At 52.4% G+C, this 16,480-nt stretch overlaps 1 protein-coding gene across 1 annotated transcript in view; it reads left to right on the top strand.

Moving 5' to 3' along the window:
- The window catches only part of Stpg1 (sperm tail PG-rich repeat containing 1), a 34,640-nt gene extending 18,432 nt beyond the window's left edge, over positions 1–16,208 (top strand). The window contains exons 5-8 of the mRNA XM_042688431.1: positions 1,436–1,544; positions 5,033–5,198; positions 11,516–11,706; positions 15,698–16,208. Coding sequence (XP_042544365.1) covers positions 1,436–1,544; positions 5,033–5,198; positions 11,516–11,706; positions 15,698–15,774 — 543 coding nt within the window. The 3' untranslated portion in view covers positions 15,775–16,208. The remainder of the gene's footprint in view (positions 1–1,435; positions 1,545–5,032; positions 5,199–11,515; positions 11,707–15,697) is intronic.
- Positions 16,209–16,480: the final 272 nt, after the last annotated feature.

The raw sequence follows: 16,480 nt of genomic DNA, 5'->3' as shown, positions 1-16,480 counted from the left end.
CATTTGAAATATTTATAGTGATTCATGTGGAACAGAGAACAATCCCAGCGGTTATTTTTTTTTTTCCCCTCTACTATTTTTAGAGTTCTGAGTGCAACGACGGATGTTCTCGCAAATGTATATTGTGTGGACTGGCCAGAAATCTTATTTTCTAGAGACAAGGAAGCGCTTGCAATTCTGATGCCAATCTTAAACGCGGTGGCTCTCTCCTGTGTGTGCCCGATGCCACGTTGATAGGACTGTTTAAACAGTTGAGGAATGCAGCTGGGGGGGTCAGGGTAGGGTCAGGGGGGTCAGAAATAATGGAAAAATAAAACGGTTAAGCACAATAGCTCAAGCCTGTAATCCTACCCACTTGGGAGGTAGAGATCGGGGGATCATGGTTTGAGGCCAGCCTGGGCATAAAAGTTCACAGGACTCCATCACAACCAATGGCTAGGTGCCTACCATCCCAGTTACGCAGTGCTATGCTCCAGTCTTTCCCTGCAACACAGGAAGCACAAACAGGAGGATCACAGCTCAGGCTGACCCTGGGCGTAAAGCAAGACCTTCCCTTGATCACAACCAAAAGCCAAAAGGGGTTGGAGGTGTGGCTTAATGCCAGCTTAGCAAGCATGAGGTCCTAAATTCAATCCTCCATACCACACGAAAGAAAAGAAAAGGTAACGAAGATAATTTGTGTGCCTAGCATTACCCATGAGCAAAGCCCCACCCACCTTCCTGTGGGCGACTTCTATGGAGCACCCTGCCTGCCTGTGCCCTGCAGCCCGAGGGCCACAGGCTCCCTCTTACAGATGAGAAAATGCAGGTTCAAAAAGGGTAAAAGCTTGGGTTTCGGCCACACAGTCTGGCCTCAGCCGAGGGGACCCTGGAGGCCAGGGAATCTGGCTTAGTGTCTGGGTGCTGTCCTCCAGCCACAGGGATCACTGGGTCTTCCCTTGGGGGGTGGATCCCAGATCACTTGGGCAGGGGCAGTGGCATAAGGCACTGCCCAAATGACCTTTGTAGCTCATGTCAGAAAGACAGGTGAGGGCTGGGAAGGTGGCTTAGTGGTAGAGTGCTTGCCTTGCATGCATGGGGCCCTGGGTTCGATTCCTCAGCACCACATAAGCAGAAAAAGCCCGAAGTGGCGCTGTGGCTCAAGTGGTAGAGCGCTAGCTTTGAGCTGAAGAGCTGAGCACCACTTCCAACTTTCTGGTAGTTAATTGGAAATAAGAGTCTCATGGACTTTCCTGCCTAGGCTGGCTTTGATCTGTGATCCTTAGCTCTCAGCCTCCTGAGTAGCTAGGATGACAGGTGGGAGCCACCAGCGCCTGGCTTGCTTTTTTTTTTCTGGCCCTAATTTACCACTCACTCGAACACAGTGTGACCTAGACACGCAGGGGCGGCCCTGGGTCCACCTGTGTGTTTTTCTCTCCCCTTCTGTCTCCCCCAGGCCTCCATCGCCTGCTGCAGGCAGAAAAACAATGTCTCTGCCCGGGCGGGGTTTATGTCAAAAACACCAAGAGAATTTTTCCACATTGCTAGACGGGCACCTGCCCCAGGTAAGCTGCCTGCGCTGAGCGCTGAGCGTCGGTTCTTTCTGGCCTCCCAGAGCTGGGCTTTGGGAGGAAGGAGAGGGACAAAGAGGAAGGGGAGGAGGGGGAGGAGGGAGAGGAAGGGGAGAAGGGGGAGCAGCAGCCGAGGGTTCCTCCCCCAGGGAACCTCACCCCACCTCCCAGGTCCAAAGGGTACAAATTCTATGCCCCATCCCAGGCTGCTGAAGCGCTTGTGTGTGCGTGCGCATGTGTGCATGCGTGTGCATGTGTGTGGGTGCATGCCTGTGTGTGTTGTAGCTGGGATGACCACACAGCCAGGTGCTTGGATGGGGCCCAGCCGGGTCTCCCCACACAGAGGCTCTCCACCTCCTTCCCCCTCACCCAGCCTCGCCCTCCCAGGCCCACGCCCTCAGCCCTGGTTTTCCGAGGAGGTGGCAGCTCCCACCAGTCACTGGGCCAGGATACGGGACTCGACAGACCAGAGCCAGCAGGTGCCGGTGGGCTGGGGCTGGGGAAGTGTGGGGGCCACCTGGGCTGCTAGGCGTTCAAGCTGGAGCGTGTGGCCTGTTCTCTGGCCCAGGAGGCCCTGAAGACCCTTCTGCTTCACCCCTGCCCCGCCCCAGAGCCTGGGCTTCCCAGGCCATCACAAGGGCGTGGGGAAAACTGTGACTGATTAAAGTTGAGAGGATCCGAGTGAGGCTGAGAAACAAAAACAGCGCTTGAGCGGCTCAGCCTGGGGTTCAGCCACCGCCCACCATGCATCGCCCGCCCACAGCCCCACCTCCTTGGTTTGCTTCTACCGGAGAGCAGAGGCCTGAAATGTGTGCACCTGCACCAGCCACAGGGGCCTGCTCCTGGACCCTGAGGGCTTCCCAAAGCAGGAGCGGGAGGGGCTTCCTGGCACCTGCCCAGCCTCGCTCTGTGCCAGGGCTGTGTGGGTGTTGGCCCTTTCAAGTGGCTCCCCCTCCCCCCGCCTCCCCCTCCCCCCGCCTCCCCCCCCCCCCCCGCCTCCCCCTTCCCTTCCCCCCCCCCCCCCCCCCGTGGAGCTCCCCATGTTCTCTATGACTTTGTGCAGATCATAGCCCAGGGTCCCACAGCTAGATTGCAATCCAGACGCATCCAGATCCACACTTGCTACTTCAAACCCCAAATATATATGTATATGTTTATTTTCTGGCATTATATAAAATAGGTTTTTGAAATATATTGATCTATGAAAGAGAATGGGCCAATATTGTCAAGGATGTAGGCATCTGGCATTAAAAATTTAAGCGTATATTGTCACCATGTTGAAAATCTTTCCAAAACATCATTTTTAGTGGCTGCATAGTATTCTATCCTGTGGTGATTGCATAAATTAGGGAATGAGTGTCATCTCCCTAGAAATTAGGGGGTTTCAAATTGAGCACTCTTGTGTGTAGATGTCACCAGGGCAGCATTCCTGGCGGCTAGCATTCTGTGCATGATTAAGATTACTTCCTGAGCTGGAGGTCAGGCTCAAAAGGGAAAGTGTTTGCGTATGAGTATGAGGCCTATGAGTATGGGTTCAATTTTCAGTACTAGGAAAAATTAGGAGAGAAAAACAAAAGGTGACTTTCTGCTAGAGATATGTAACTCAGTGGAGCACTGGCCTAGCGTGTGCAAGGACCTGGGTTCGATCCCCACTGCAACTACAATAATTTTTATGTAAATTTCTTCAAGTGGAATTGCTAAGGTATAGGTTTATTCATTTTTTAAAAAATTTTTTTGGTCGGTCGTGGGGGCCTGAACTTGGCCTGGGTGCTGTCCCTCAGCTCTTCAGCTCAAGGCTAGCGCTCTACCACTTGAGCCACAGTACCACTTCCAGCTTTTTCTGCTTATGTGGTGCTGAGGAATCAAACCCAGGGCCTTATGCATGCAAGGCAAGCACTCTACCCCTGAGCCACCTTCCTAGTCCAGGTTTATAAATATCTAAAGATTTTTTTTTTTTTTTCGCGTTCTGGGGCTTGAACTTAGGGCCTAGGCACTGTCCCTGAGCTTTTTTTTTTTTTTTTTAAATTGTTATTCTATAGGAGACATCAGCAGGATTACAGTTATATAAGTCAGGTAATGAGTATTTTTTTTTTGGGAGGGGGGTCCTGGTCGTGGGGCCTGAACTCTGGGCCTGGGCGCTGTCCCTCAGCTCTTCAGCTCAAGGCTAGCGCTCTACCACTTGAGCCACAGTGCCTCTTCTGGCTTTTTTCTTTTTGCTTATGTGGTGCTGAGGAATCGAACCCAGGGCCTCAGGCATGCAAGGCAAGCGCTCTACCACTGAGCCACCTTCCCAGCCCCCCTTTTTTTTCTTACCCTGAGCTCTTCGCTCAAGGCTGGCACTCTACCACTTGAGTCTCTGCTCTACCCCTGGTTTTTTTGGTGCTTAGAGATAAGAATATCACAAGCTTTTCCTACCTGAGCTGGCTTTGAATTATGATGCTCAGATCTCAGTCTCCTGAGTAGCTAGGATTACAGGTATGAGCCACCAGCACTCGGCTAATACCTAAGGTTTTGATGTTTGTTACTAAACTGCCCCTCAGCACAGAGTGATTCTTCTTCTGCATCTCCTTCCTTCACACCGCCCCCCCCCCCGCCAGGATGCCCCGCTGCTCTGACCCCCGTCTTGTTCTGTGTACTTTGCAATGGAGAAGCAAACTCTACTGAGAACAATAAAAAGTAAATGTATAAAGTTTAGAAAATTGGAAATACTTTCCTCACTCACAGTGCCATTATTTCCCCAAAAGGTTCTAGTTTTCTGCATGCACACATGCCATTTTAAAATGTATGTGTATATGTGCACACACGCGTGTGTGTATGTACACACGTGCATGTGTGTATGATGGATGTTTCTGGATTCCAGTCTGTTTTAACCCAGCTGTGTCCTCTGGCACACTGACCTCTGGGTTTTAATTTCCTGCTCTGTCTCACAGCCTGCAGGCTTCCCGCTTAGCCACCCCTCCCACAGCCCTGCCTTGGGACGTGGGCATCAGGCATTGGCACTGCCCACAGCTACTGCTGTGTGTGGCCTGGCATCTGGAACTTTCCCTTTACCATAATTACTTGTCACTTGGGCGACATCCATCCGCATGGTGTCCAAGAACGCCTCCCACTTCCTACCACGCAGCGTGGCCTGGAGGGTGGCTGTGGTGCGTGTGGGACCGGCCGCTGGGCCCAGCTGAGTCCCGTCCTGTCCTTGGTTGGTGAACAGCCTCTGGCATTAATAACTATTTAGTGCGGAGAATGGAGGGGGGTGCCAGCCACGGGCTCCCGCAGACACAGCCTGCAGCCCCACCATGGGGAATGCGACTTTGAGTCTCCCCTGGCCTTCTGTCCCACCTCATCCCCCCATCCCCCGGCTCAGCCCTCTGCACCCTGGGCCGCCTCAGGGAGGCTGCCCCCTAGCCAAGGCGGCCTTGGATGTGTGGGGAGGGGAGGAGGCTGAGAAGAGCCCTCATTCCGTGCTCCTGCTCCTTTCTGTTTAGGGCATTACAATGTCAACGAGTCCCTTGTGAAGCAGTCGCCCAAGACTTTAATGTCTTGTTTCAAATCGAAAACCGATCGTGGAGTCAAGCTGCACACCTCAGGCCCGGGGCCTGGCTATTACAACCTGAATGAGCACACCAAAGTTCTGAAAAAAGCCCAGATTCCGTGAGTCCTGATTACTATTATTATTATTATTATTCCTCCTCCTCCTCTTCCTCCTCCTCCTCCTTTTCCTCCTCCTTTGTTTGTTTTTTGGCCAGTCAGTGCCTGGGGAGGAGGAGCCTCACATGGACAGAATGGGGAGGGATTTCTACCAAACTCTTGGGGCCCAGAGCATGTAATAGGTGTTCAGTTAATATTTGGTGAATGCATGGTGTGTGCTAGGAACTTAAAGGTTCACCTAATTATCCTGTGAGCCCTGCTGTAGGAATACTTATTCTTACTTGATAGAGGAAAAAGCAGAGGGGTTTTCCTGAGTCCACACAGCTAACTTAGGCGCCCCAGGACCCTGCTGGGGACTGTCTGGAAGTTTCTCAAGTCATCATGAATCTGCACTTGGTGGGTGCTGGCCTTGTTCCACTGTTCTAACCAGTCTGACAGGACACACAGAACCAGGGAGGCTGATCACACCTGCTGGACCTAAACTCTGGTTCTGATATATGTATTTGTCAGTCATGGGTCTTGAACTCAGGGCCTGGGCACTGTCTCTCAGCTCTTTTGCTCAAGGCTGGTGCTCTACCACTTGGAGACACAGTACCACTTCTTTTTTTTATACTAATGTCTTACTGAGATTAAATGATTACATAAATTTCACAGTATAATAGGATAGTGATATGTAGTTAAAGCTACAAACACATTATAACACCATTTCTGTTAATTTTTTTTTTTGTAATTTTTTTTTCTTGGTTGGTCGTGGGGCTTGAACTTGGGGCCTGGGCGCTGTCCCTGAGCTCTTTCACCCAAGGTTAGTGCTCTACCACTTGGAGCCACAGCTTTGCTTCCAGTTTGTAAATATTTTTAAATTGTTCTTGTAAAGGTGGTGGTACAGTTACACCAGTCGTGTGATGGATGCATTTCCTTTTTGGACAATGTCACCTCTTCCCTCATGCTCAGTTTTTCCCTCCTGGCCCCATCCACAAGTTGTAGAGTTCATTTTCAACACAGTGTCTAGTGAGGACCGCTGCTGCATTTGTTCCCCCTCCCCCTCCCCCTCCCAAGACAGATAAACTACCAAACAAGACAAAAAGAAAACAACAACAACAACAACAGAGAACAAACCTCTCGTTTCCTTTTCCTGGAGTTCATTTTGATAGATATTATTTTATATGATCAGACACACAGAGGCATTGCACCCCTAAAAGTGTCTTCCTTTGGTCTCACTGGGTGTGAATGAGTCCTATTGGCTCTGCTGTTTTTATGCTGTGCGACCTTGGGTTATGGGCAAACCTTTCTGAGCCTTCTACCCATGTAAAGTAAAAGTGTGAGCTATTTGTGTCTCGTAAGGTTACTTTCAGAATTAAAATTATGTTTAGGTGCACAGTAGGTCCAAATGGTGACTTAATATTAACTCAGCTTAAAAAAAAATAAAAGTGGAGACAAGCCAGGCTGCTGGTCACTCACACCTGTGATCTCCCCCCCCCCCCCCCCCAGACTTCTAGTTATTATTCTTAGTATAGCTGACATCACTCCATAGGCTGTGGATGTATTAAGACATGGACTGGTGGGACTTGAGTCTGACTCTGGAAACTTCATCAAGGAAACTTTGAAAGTGGGTAGGAGAGTGGACCACACTCAAGTTCTTACAGTTTTTCCAAGAGAAATGGCTTTTTGGCCTTTGCTCAGTTTGGAGGAGCAGTGGCGATCATTGTCACGGCGCTGACTGTCCCGTCAGCCGCCCTGTGGCTTCCTGGGTCACGGCTGGACACTGGAAGCCTCAGGTCAGCGGGGCACCCAACCTCTCAGCCAGGCCCACCCGGGACGACCTCAGGAAAGCAGGCAGCAATGCAGGCTCACACAGGCCCCCGGGTCCTGGCCACAGACAGCCCAGGGGTACTGGGTGGAGCAGTGCAGTGGCATGGCCTTTTTGAGCCATCTGGAATGAAGAGATCCTGGTAGTATGGCTGGGGGCTGTGGTGTACTGTCCACAGTCCCTGGGGTGGGCTGGGGGTGGGGGTCTGGCACATTAAAGGACCTGACAAGGCCTGCAGGAGAGGGTGCTGTGAGACCCAGTGTCTCCTAGCTCAGGTTCTTCGCTCTCAGGACCCCAGCACTTGTCACAGAGAAGTCATCAGAGCCAGCCTGGACCACCGATGGGGGAGGGAGAGGGGTGCACAATGCACATTTCAAAATGGAACCGGAGCCGTTTATGGCAGTGCACCTCTGTACAAATTGCAGCCCTCGGGAGGCAGAGGTGGGAGAATCTTTAAGGATTACGAAGCAAGATCCCCATCTTGGGAAAACAAGACAAAATACATGGAAAAGAGGAAGCGGAGGAACCCCAGGCTTTACTGACAAAGCAAGAACATGACACTGTGGACTACAAGAAAGAGAAGTATCTGCCCTGTAGGCCAAATGATGAAGACGCTGTCGCCGGCCTGGAGGGCGTCTGCCTCCAGACTTCATGTTTGTGCAGGGCAGCGAGGCCCCTGTGCCCGGGTGTCCAGCCTCGGAGGGCAGCTGTGCCCGCGGTCACCCTCACTCAGACCGGGCCAGGGACCTGGGAGCTTTCTCCAGGGTTCCAGGAGGTCAGGTGTGCTGTGCCAGGGCCCGGCTCTGTACCCCGTGGCCGGGCTTCGGCCACCGCGCTGACTCAGAGCAGAGAGGATTTACGGGCTTCCACGGTGTCTTTAGAAGCGGAGCGAGTGTCACAAGCTTTCCCTTGTGGAGGCCCTGCAGGTCCCCAGGACCCGCCATGTGACTCAGAGGCGGAGGGCGAGTCCTGCTCAGGGCTTTGCAGATGGCAGGCCCTCCCAGCTCGGCCCTCCGACTCGCTCGCTCGCAGCCAGGACAAGAAACGCCCTTCATCCACTTCCTGGAGGTTTAAGCCACTGGGTTTGCACAGGCTTGCTGTCCTGTCACAGCTGGAGCCCCGGGATCAAGCCCCGGGCTGGGCTCCAACTCTGGCAATTACATCATATCTCACACCCTCACAGTCCCTGCTCCCGCAGACTAATTACAAGCAAGGCAGGGGCTGCATCTTCCCAAGAAAAGTCATCTGTCACCCACCACCCACCCAGGACCAGATACTACATCCCCTCCCTGCTGGTCAGCTGCCTTTATTTCCACCACCCGCCCCCCCACACCAGGCCTGGGAACCCCCTCCCCATAGGGATCCTGTGTCTGGGAGTGTGTAACTCCCCCAGGATGTTTACTGGAAGCTTCCAACACCCTTAACTCCAGTGGGGCAAATCTGAGCCTTTGATGGATGCTTTGCTTCCTTGGGGCAGGGCTGGCTTTGCCCTTTGTCACTCAGCAGTGGCATCCTGGAGAAGACTTGCAGGTCACAGTGCCCCTGAGCTGCTGGCTTTTTTGTCTGTCTGCCTTTCATCAGCTGCTGGCTCCTACTGGGACACCAGCCATCAGCCCCGCATGGCATGAGGGCCAGCGGCTCTGGGACCTTGCTGGCTTCACACAGAGACTGTGGAAATCTGGGGCTGGAAAGGTGGCTCAGTGGTAGAGTGCTTGCCTTGCATGCATGAGGCCCTGGGTTCGATTCCTCAGCACCACATAAACAGAAAAAGCCGGAAGTAGTGCTGTGGCTCAAGTGGTAGAGCGCTAGCCTTGAGCTGAAGAGCTGAGGGACAGTGCCCAGACCCAGGTTTCAGGCCCCACGACCAACACACACACACACACACACACACACACACACGAAAGCATGGAAATCTGTGCTATGGGACCAGAGCCTTCACAGGGACCCCCTCTGGTCACCTCACCAGTAGTGACCACCCACACTGGTCCATCTCCCTCCAGAGGTCTACCATGGAGGATTCCTGCGGGGGTGGTGAAAGAGTGGAGGAGGGTCTTCCTGGCCCTAGAAGGGAATGTGGGGGCAGGTCAGGCAACTAGGCTTCGTGGAGTGGCCACACGGGAGCCTTCTGTGGTAGAGATGGGGGGACTTGAACATCCCACGGGTGATGGGGGCTGGAGGCTGAAGGCGGCAGAGGGGCTGGGCCTCTGTCTCCTGGTGTCTGTCTGTCCTCCCTTCCTATGGGGCTCCCTCTTTCCCCGCGGTGTCCCTACTATGCCCTTTCTTTTCTTTTTTTTTTTTTTTTTGGTCGGCCGTGGGGCTTGAACTCTGGGCCTGGGCGCTGTCCCTCAGCTCTTCAGCTCAAGGCGAGTGCTCTACCACTTGAGCTACAGCGCCACTTCTGGTTTTCTGGTGGTTTGTTGGAGATAGGAGTCTCACGGTCTCTCCTGCCCGGGCTGGCTTTGAACCGCGATCCTCAGATCTCAGCCTCCTGAGTAGCTAGGATTACAGGCGTGAGCCACCAGCGCCCGGCTATGCCCTTTCTTGCCTGCTGACCCTTCCAGGGTAGATTTCCACAATTGCCCACCAGGAATTGGTCTCTGTGTACTCTCAGTGCAGAGTCTTAAACTCTCTGCCAACAGAAGCCCTGTGAAGAGAGTAACACGGGGCGAGCTGCTCATCTCCCTGACCACCCCAGGTCCCACCACCCACCATTTTTTTCTGTTGTTGTTGTTGTTGGTCATGGGGCTTGAACTCTGGGCCTGGGCGCTGTCCTTCAGCTCTTCAGCTCAAGGCTAGTGCCCTATCACTTGAGCCACAGCACCACTTCCAGTTTTCTGATGGTTTACTGGAGATAAGAGTCTCATAGACTTTCCTGTCCAGGCTGGCTTTGAACCATAATCCTCAGATCTCAGCCTCCTGAGTAGCTAGGATAACAGGTATGAGCCACTGGTGCCTGGCATTTTACAAAGAAACTGAGGCTTAGGGAAGCCAGGGACACAAGGAATAAGGAAGGGACATCCAGACACAGCGCTGTCTGGGTGTGCATCTGCACTGGGGCCATGGACACCCGGAGGACATCCGGGTCTGTGTCCTTGAACACAGCAGCCTGGACTCCCAAGAATGCCTGGTAGGCCCATGTTCTCTGAGGACCCCTAGCATTGGAAAGAGGGCGCTGAGCAGTGATGAAGTGCAGGAAGGGGCTGCTCTAGCCCACTTTGGCCGGGAGTGCTGGTAGGGCTGGGGCTTAGCCTGCTCCACTGCTTGTTGACCATGCTTAGGGGAGCAGGTACCTCATGGTTTTCATCAAGAACAAAGTGGGAGCTAGCATCATGGGCTGACTCAGACTGACAGTGACTTCATAGGACGATTCCAGCCTCACACACTGGTCAGGGAGACCAGTCATACACCTATCAAATTTCTGGGGTGCTTGGGAAGGGGTACCAGACCCAGACCAGGGAGAAGGCAGTGCTGGTTTATGAGGAAAGAGGCTACTGATGAATCCTACATCGAGTTCTTCCCTGGATACTGGGGTGGGGCAAGTTTCCCCTCCAAGCCTGTAGTCCCGCCCTCACACAGTGAGGGAGCTTCAGTAGACTTCTCAGTCCCTGGCTCTTTGGGTTTGAGAAAATGGTGGGCCAAAGCAGTCAAGGGAGGAGGAATCGTTGTGTGTCTTTTGTGCTTTGAAATGAAGCATGCTCTCTGGGCCATTGTGCATTGAGAAGCTTCCATCTCCTTTCGGTGAGAAACCTTGAAGGAAGAAGCTGTAGGTGTGAGGCAGCCCTTCCCGCTGTGTAGTGGCCGAGGGGCCCGGGTGCCTGAGAGCCCCAAGGATGCCTGGTGATCTAGGGAACTGTGCAAAAAGTCCCAATACATCGTCATAGTTGAAAGAGACCCCAAAGGTCATCTTATCCAACTCCCTCAGTTAACAGGTGGGAAAATGGAGTCCCAGAATGAATCAGTTAGAAGATTTAGACTCAAGTACTGGTTCCAGTGTTGATGTAGTTAATGTCATGCAGAGACCACTACATTCCCAGCCCAGTGTTTTAGCAGGATTCCAGATCACCAATGCTGTAATGGTCTCTAGAGATCTTCTCATTGTGGGATGACTCTTGCCATTCTCTGGCCATGGCAGACATTACAAGTCAATCACCAAGGCCACCAGGTAAGCACTACCAGTTGGTAGATGTGATCAATGCATTCTGATTAGCTCAACAGCTAGAAGGTATTATGAGTTCCCACTGGGGGCCAGGACTGGTCCTGAGTGCCCAGTTTTATTCAAATACACTGTCTTATTTAACCCTGACAACAAGCCACAAAGCAGGTACTGCTATGATCACCCTTGGGCATGAGAGGAAACTGAGCCCCAGGGGTCCCAAAGGTTCATAAGCAGTGGAAACAGCTCTGCATAGGTCCATGAGCAAGCCTCCCCCAGCCCAAGTGAGCCTTGGCTGTGGTTCCATGTTTCTCCAGTAGACAATAATACTGATATTTTCCTATTTTGTCTTTTTCCAAGGCGGAATCCCATCCTGAACTTCTCAGCGCAGCCTCTGCCTCTGCCCCCGAAGCCGCCTCTCCCAGGCCCTGGTCAGTACGATATCGTGGACTATGAAGGCCCTGCCAAGCAGTATATCTCCAGTGCATCATTCGTGTCCAACACCAGCCGGTGGACAGAGATGCGGTCCCAGTCAGGCATGCCTGGCCCAGGTCAGAGAATTCCTCTAAATGATTGTATAGTCTAAATCTTCTGGGAATGTTTGTCATTTCTAGGTCATCGAAACCCGCTGACGTATAGGCTATCTGCCACAGAGGCTGGGGATGGGGCTACATACAAGAGATACCAGTTCTCTGTCTCAGAGTATAAAAGGATTTTGGATTTTTACAGTGAATAGGCTCTTGCAGATGATACAGGCCAGGGATCCATGAGTGAAACCTGCAAAGGTGAGCCAGTGGCTCACACCTGTAATCCTGAGTACTAAGGAGGTTGAGATCTGAGGATCCAGCCAGGCTGGGCAGGAAAGTTATGAGACTCCTATCTCCAATGAACTACCAGGAAACCGGAAGTGGTGCTGTGGCTCAAGTGGTAGAGCGCTAGCCTTGAGCTGAAGAGCTGAGGGACAGTGCTCAGGCCCAGAGTTCAAGCCGCACAGCTGACAAAAGACAAAAAAAAAAAAAAAGTCAAAGAGTGGCTGGCTTTGGAGCAGAGAGAGACTGATTTGTCTACAAATTGGGAGTGGTTAGATAGCTTTTGTTTTGTTTTTATTGTTTTGTTTTGTTTTTAGGAAGAAGATAGTAGCTTTTGTTAGTTTCTCAGGAAAGCTCTTGTTCTTTAACATATGGCTGGGCACAGTAGTTCATGCCTATAATTCCAGCTACTTGGGAGGTAGAGACAAGGAAGATTATGGTTTGAGTCCAACCTGGGAGTCAGTTCAAGTCCCTATTAGAAAAGCAAGCTAAAAGCAAAAAGACGGGCCGTGGCTCCCTGAATGCATACCTACTACCATATATAAACGAATAAATATGTGCAATGAAGTCACTGCTCTAGTGCAAGGTATTTCACCGACAGGGAAGACCTGGAGAGAAGCTGTGCACAGCTGCTTGTGGTATTAGTGGCCGGGCCCAGCGCCCAGGCCTTGTCGGTGATGAAGGAGTCCCGGGACAGTCTACCGGGCCACCACTCTCAGTGTGAGCTTCAGCGAACTCCCTTGTCGATCCATTGGGATCTACCCGGGGCTAAAATCCTGAGCTGCACACTCCGAGGGGCGGGGCCGGAGCCGAGCCTGGGCCAGGGTGGGCGGGGCCGACCGGGCCGGGGGCGGGGCCGGAGCCCGAGCTTGGGGGCGCGGCCAGGAACGAGGCGGGGCCATGGGTGGGCGGGGCCGGCAAGGGGCGTGGCCGGGGCGGGGTGGGTGGGCGTCTCTGTACTTCCCCATAGACCTGTAGCTAAGGCTCTAATGGCAATGGCAGCTGTGGAGCTGGTGGCCCTGACAAAGGCTAGAACTGGTGACATCCGGGGCTGACAGATGTGAAGAGTGAGTGCCTGAGGAGGAGGAGGAGGAGGAGGCCAAGCGCAGATGGCACTCGGGGCCCTTCAGAAGCAGCTAGCGCTGCCATGCTCCTGCCAGGGGGAGGGCCGGGGCTGGCAGGCTCGCCCGGTGAGTGAGACCCCCCTCCTCGTCCCAGATGAGGACAGTGCAGAGGCGAGAAGGCCAGTCTAGCTCTGACCTTGTAGATGTCGAGATGATAAAACAAAAATGGCTGCTGGTGACTCACTGTCAGCAATCCTGGCTACGCCAGGAGGCTGAGGTCTGAAGATCATGGTTCCAAGGCAGCCTGGGCAGGAGACTCTTATCTCCAGTTAACCATTAGAAAGCAGAAAGTAGCACTGTGGCTCAAAGTGGTAGAGCACCAGCCTTCAGTAAAAGAGCTCAGGACTGCGCCCCGGGCCCTGAGTTTAAGCTCCACAATTGACCCCCCCCCCAAAAAAAAAAGGATTATTTTATTTTATTTTATTGTCAGTCATGGGCTTGAACTCTGGGCCTGGGTGCTGTCCCTCAGCTCTTCAGCTCAAGGTGAGCACTCTACCACTTGAGCCACAGCACCACATCCGGTTTTCTGAGTGGTTTATTAGAGATAAGAGTCTCATAGACTTTCCTGCCCGAGCTGGCTTTGAACTGTGGTCCTCAGATCTCAGCCTCCTGAGTAATTAGGATTACAGGCGTGAGCCACCAGTACCCAGCAGTTTTCTTCTTAAGTATGATTTTTTTTGTTACTATGAAAGAGAGGTTACCATTTCATAAGTCAGGTAATGAGTACAATTCTTTTTGGACAATGTTATCCCTTCCTTCACTTTCCCTCAGTTTCCCCTTCCCATTCCTGCCCACAAGTTGCATGGTTCATTTTCCATATGGTGTCAGCTGAGTACCATGACTGTACTTGTTCATCCTTCCTCCTCCCTTTCTGTGCTTCCTTGCCCCCCCCAAAAAAAACCAAAAGCAAAAATAAGCACCAATACACGCCCCCCTCCCCCCTTCCACTCCTGCATATTCCCATTCCTAGAGTTCATTTGGATAAGCAGCGTTTTAAATGCTCAGAGGAGTTAGGCCTCTGGGTTCCTTCCCTAAGGGAACCCTCCTTTAAGGACTGCAGGGTTTTGACCTGAGTCCTTCTGGTCAGGGCAGGAGAGCATAGTTTGGTCCAGGAGCCTGGGGATGGGAGGAATTGCTGTCTGGCCCTGTGGGGCTGGGTCTTCTAGCAGCTGTGTCTGAGTGTGTGGCACCTGGCACATAGGTATAGCTATGGCTGCTACCATGGTCCGCTCCACCATGCTGGCTTTCCTGCTCAGCAGATGCAAGAGCAGGTACCTTGTCTTCATGGCCTCAAGACGGTACAGATCCATCCAGGCTGCCCTCCAGTTCCCTCACTGTCTACTGAGAAGACACGAAGTTACCTCGGCAAAGTTCCCCCGCTTTGCTTGGTCCTGCCTGCTCATTTCCTAGAGACCCTTGTCTGCAATCTCCATGGCTTCTGCCACTCTGGAAATGAACTAAAGCAAAACAAACCCTGCTAGGGGCTGGGAAGGTGGCTCGGTGGTAGAGCGCTTGGCTTGCATGCCTGAGGCCCTGGGTTCAATTCCTCAGCACCACATAAGCAAAAAGAAAAAAGCTGGAAGTGGCGCTGTGGCTCAAGTGGTAGAGCGCTAGCCTTGAGCTGAAGAGCTGAGGGGCAGCGCCCAGGCCCAGAGTTCAGGCCCCACAACCGGACCCCCCCCAAAAAAAAAACCCTGCTAAATTAGCTCCTTGCTTCTTTAAGAATATGGCTTTATCCAGGAAATGGAGACATGAGTTGGTTTTGGTTATTGTTGTTGTTGTTGTCTGTTTTTTTGCTTTGGGGTTTTATCTTTTTAGGGAGGGCAAAGGGGGGAGGGGGACACAGAAATGGGAGAGGATAGGTGAACAAATGAAGTCATGGTATTCAGTAGACACTATGTGGAGCATGAACTATGTAACTTGTGGGCAGGGACAGGAGGGGGAAACTGGGGGAAAGCGAAGGAAAGGGTGACATTGTCCAAAAAGGATTGTACTCATTACCTGACTTGTGACATGGTAACCCTTCTGTACAACACTTTAATAACAACAATAAAGTCATATTATATATATATATATAATTATAGTTATATATATAACTTTAGGTAGGCACTGGTGGTTCACATCTGTAATCCTAAGTACTCAGAAGGCTGAGATCTGAGGATTGTGGTTTGAAGTCAGCCCAGGAGGAAAAGTCAGGGAGACTCTTATCTCCAATTTGTTAACCAGCAAAAAGCTGGACATGGAGGTATGGTTCACGTGGTAGAATGGCAGCCTTGAGTAAAAAAAGCTAAGGGAGAGAGCTCAAGGGCCTGAGTTCAAGCCCTCCTGGCACTTAAAAAAAAGAAAAAGAATATGGCTTAATTCCATGTTATAAAATTCCATAGAAAATACTTTTACAGATTCAATCAAACAAGTTAAAAAGTGTTAATGCCAGAGCCATAGTTCAAAGCCATCCTTGGCCAGCTATGAGCCATATAACCAGCCAGTACCTCCCCCTGTCTCCACAGGTAGGGTTTGGGGCTAGTGGGGGGCGGGGAGGGGGCAAAGTTGGAGTCTGGGCACCTGGGCCATCTTCTGCCCCTCTTCATGCTCTCTCTGTCTCTCTGCAGCCACGTACAAGCCGCAGCTCCCAGGGAAGCAGTCTTTCCTCTATAACGAGGACAACAAATGGATTCCAGCTGTGTAGCGTTGCAGCCCCCAGACCCTGGCCCCTGCTCCCCAGGACTTTCTGCAGGAGAGTGTGGCCGCTTGCCCACCCGCCAACCCCCACCCAGCCTCGTCCTGACCTGCCTCCCAGAGGCTACACCCATCCTTGTCTATGGCCAAGGCTCTGGGTGAGTCCCCTCCGCAGTCTTGAGAGGCTGCTGAAATGCAGACTTGGAGCAGAGCTCCCATCTATCACAAAGACCACCAGTGGCAGAATCCCTGTCTAGAAACCTAAGGCCTGGTAGAAGATCTGGGGCCTCGAGTATGCCCCCCCCCGCAAGTGCCCCACCCATCTGTCCTGATGCCCACACTCTTCGATTTCCAAGAGCCAGCAAGTTCCAGGGGTGGCTGTGACAGAGACATGGAGTATTGCCCGGGCCCCTTGCCCCCAGCCAAGCCTCAGTCTTCACCTGGAGCCATGGGAATCCCATGCCCCGCCCCTGCACCTCTCAGTTTATGGGATCTGCAGGCTACAGAGCTTGTCCTGGAAGCTGGTCCCAAAGGGCCAGGAGGCCACCATGCTCCATGCCTGCAGGCTCCTCCTGCAACCTCTGCTGGTCCTGCTCCCCCCACCTCCCACCCTCACCCCATCTTCTGCTCCAATATCCAAGTTGGATACAGACTTTAATGGATCTCTTCTGGCTTTCCAGATCTTTCCCCCTTCACCAGAGGAAGAGGTGATCAAG

This window comes from Dipodomys spectabilis, unplaced genomic scaffold (assembly GCF_019054845.1).
Source record: "Dipodomys spectabilis isolate Male_0828 unplaced genomic scaffold, ASM1905484v1 ptg000118l, whole genome shotgun sequence".
Lineage (NCBI taxonomy): Eukaryota > Metazoa > Chordata > Mammalia > Rodentia > Heteromyidae > Dipodomys > Dipodomys spectabilis.
This window is presented reverse-complemented; position numbering and strand designations above follow the sequence as displayed.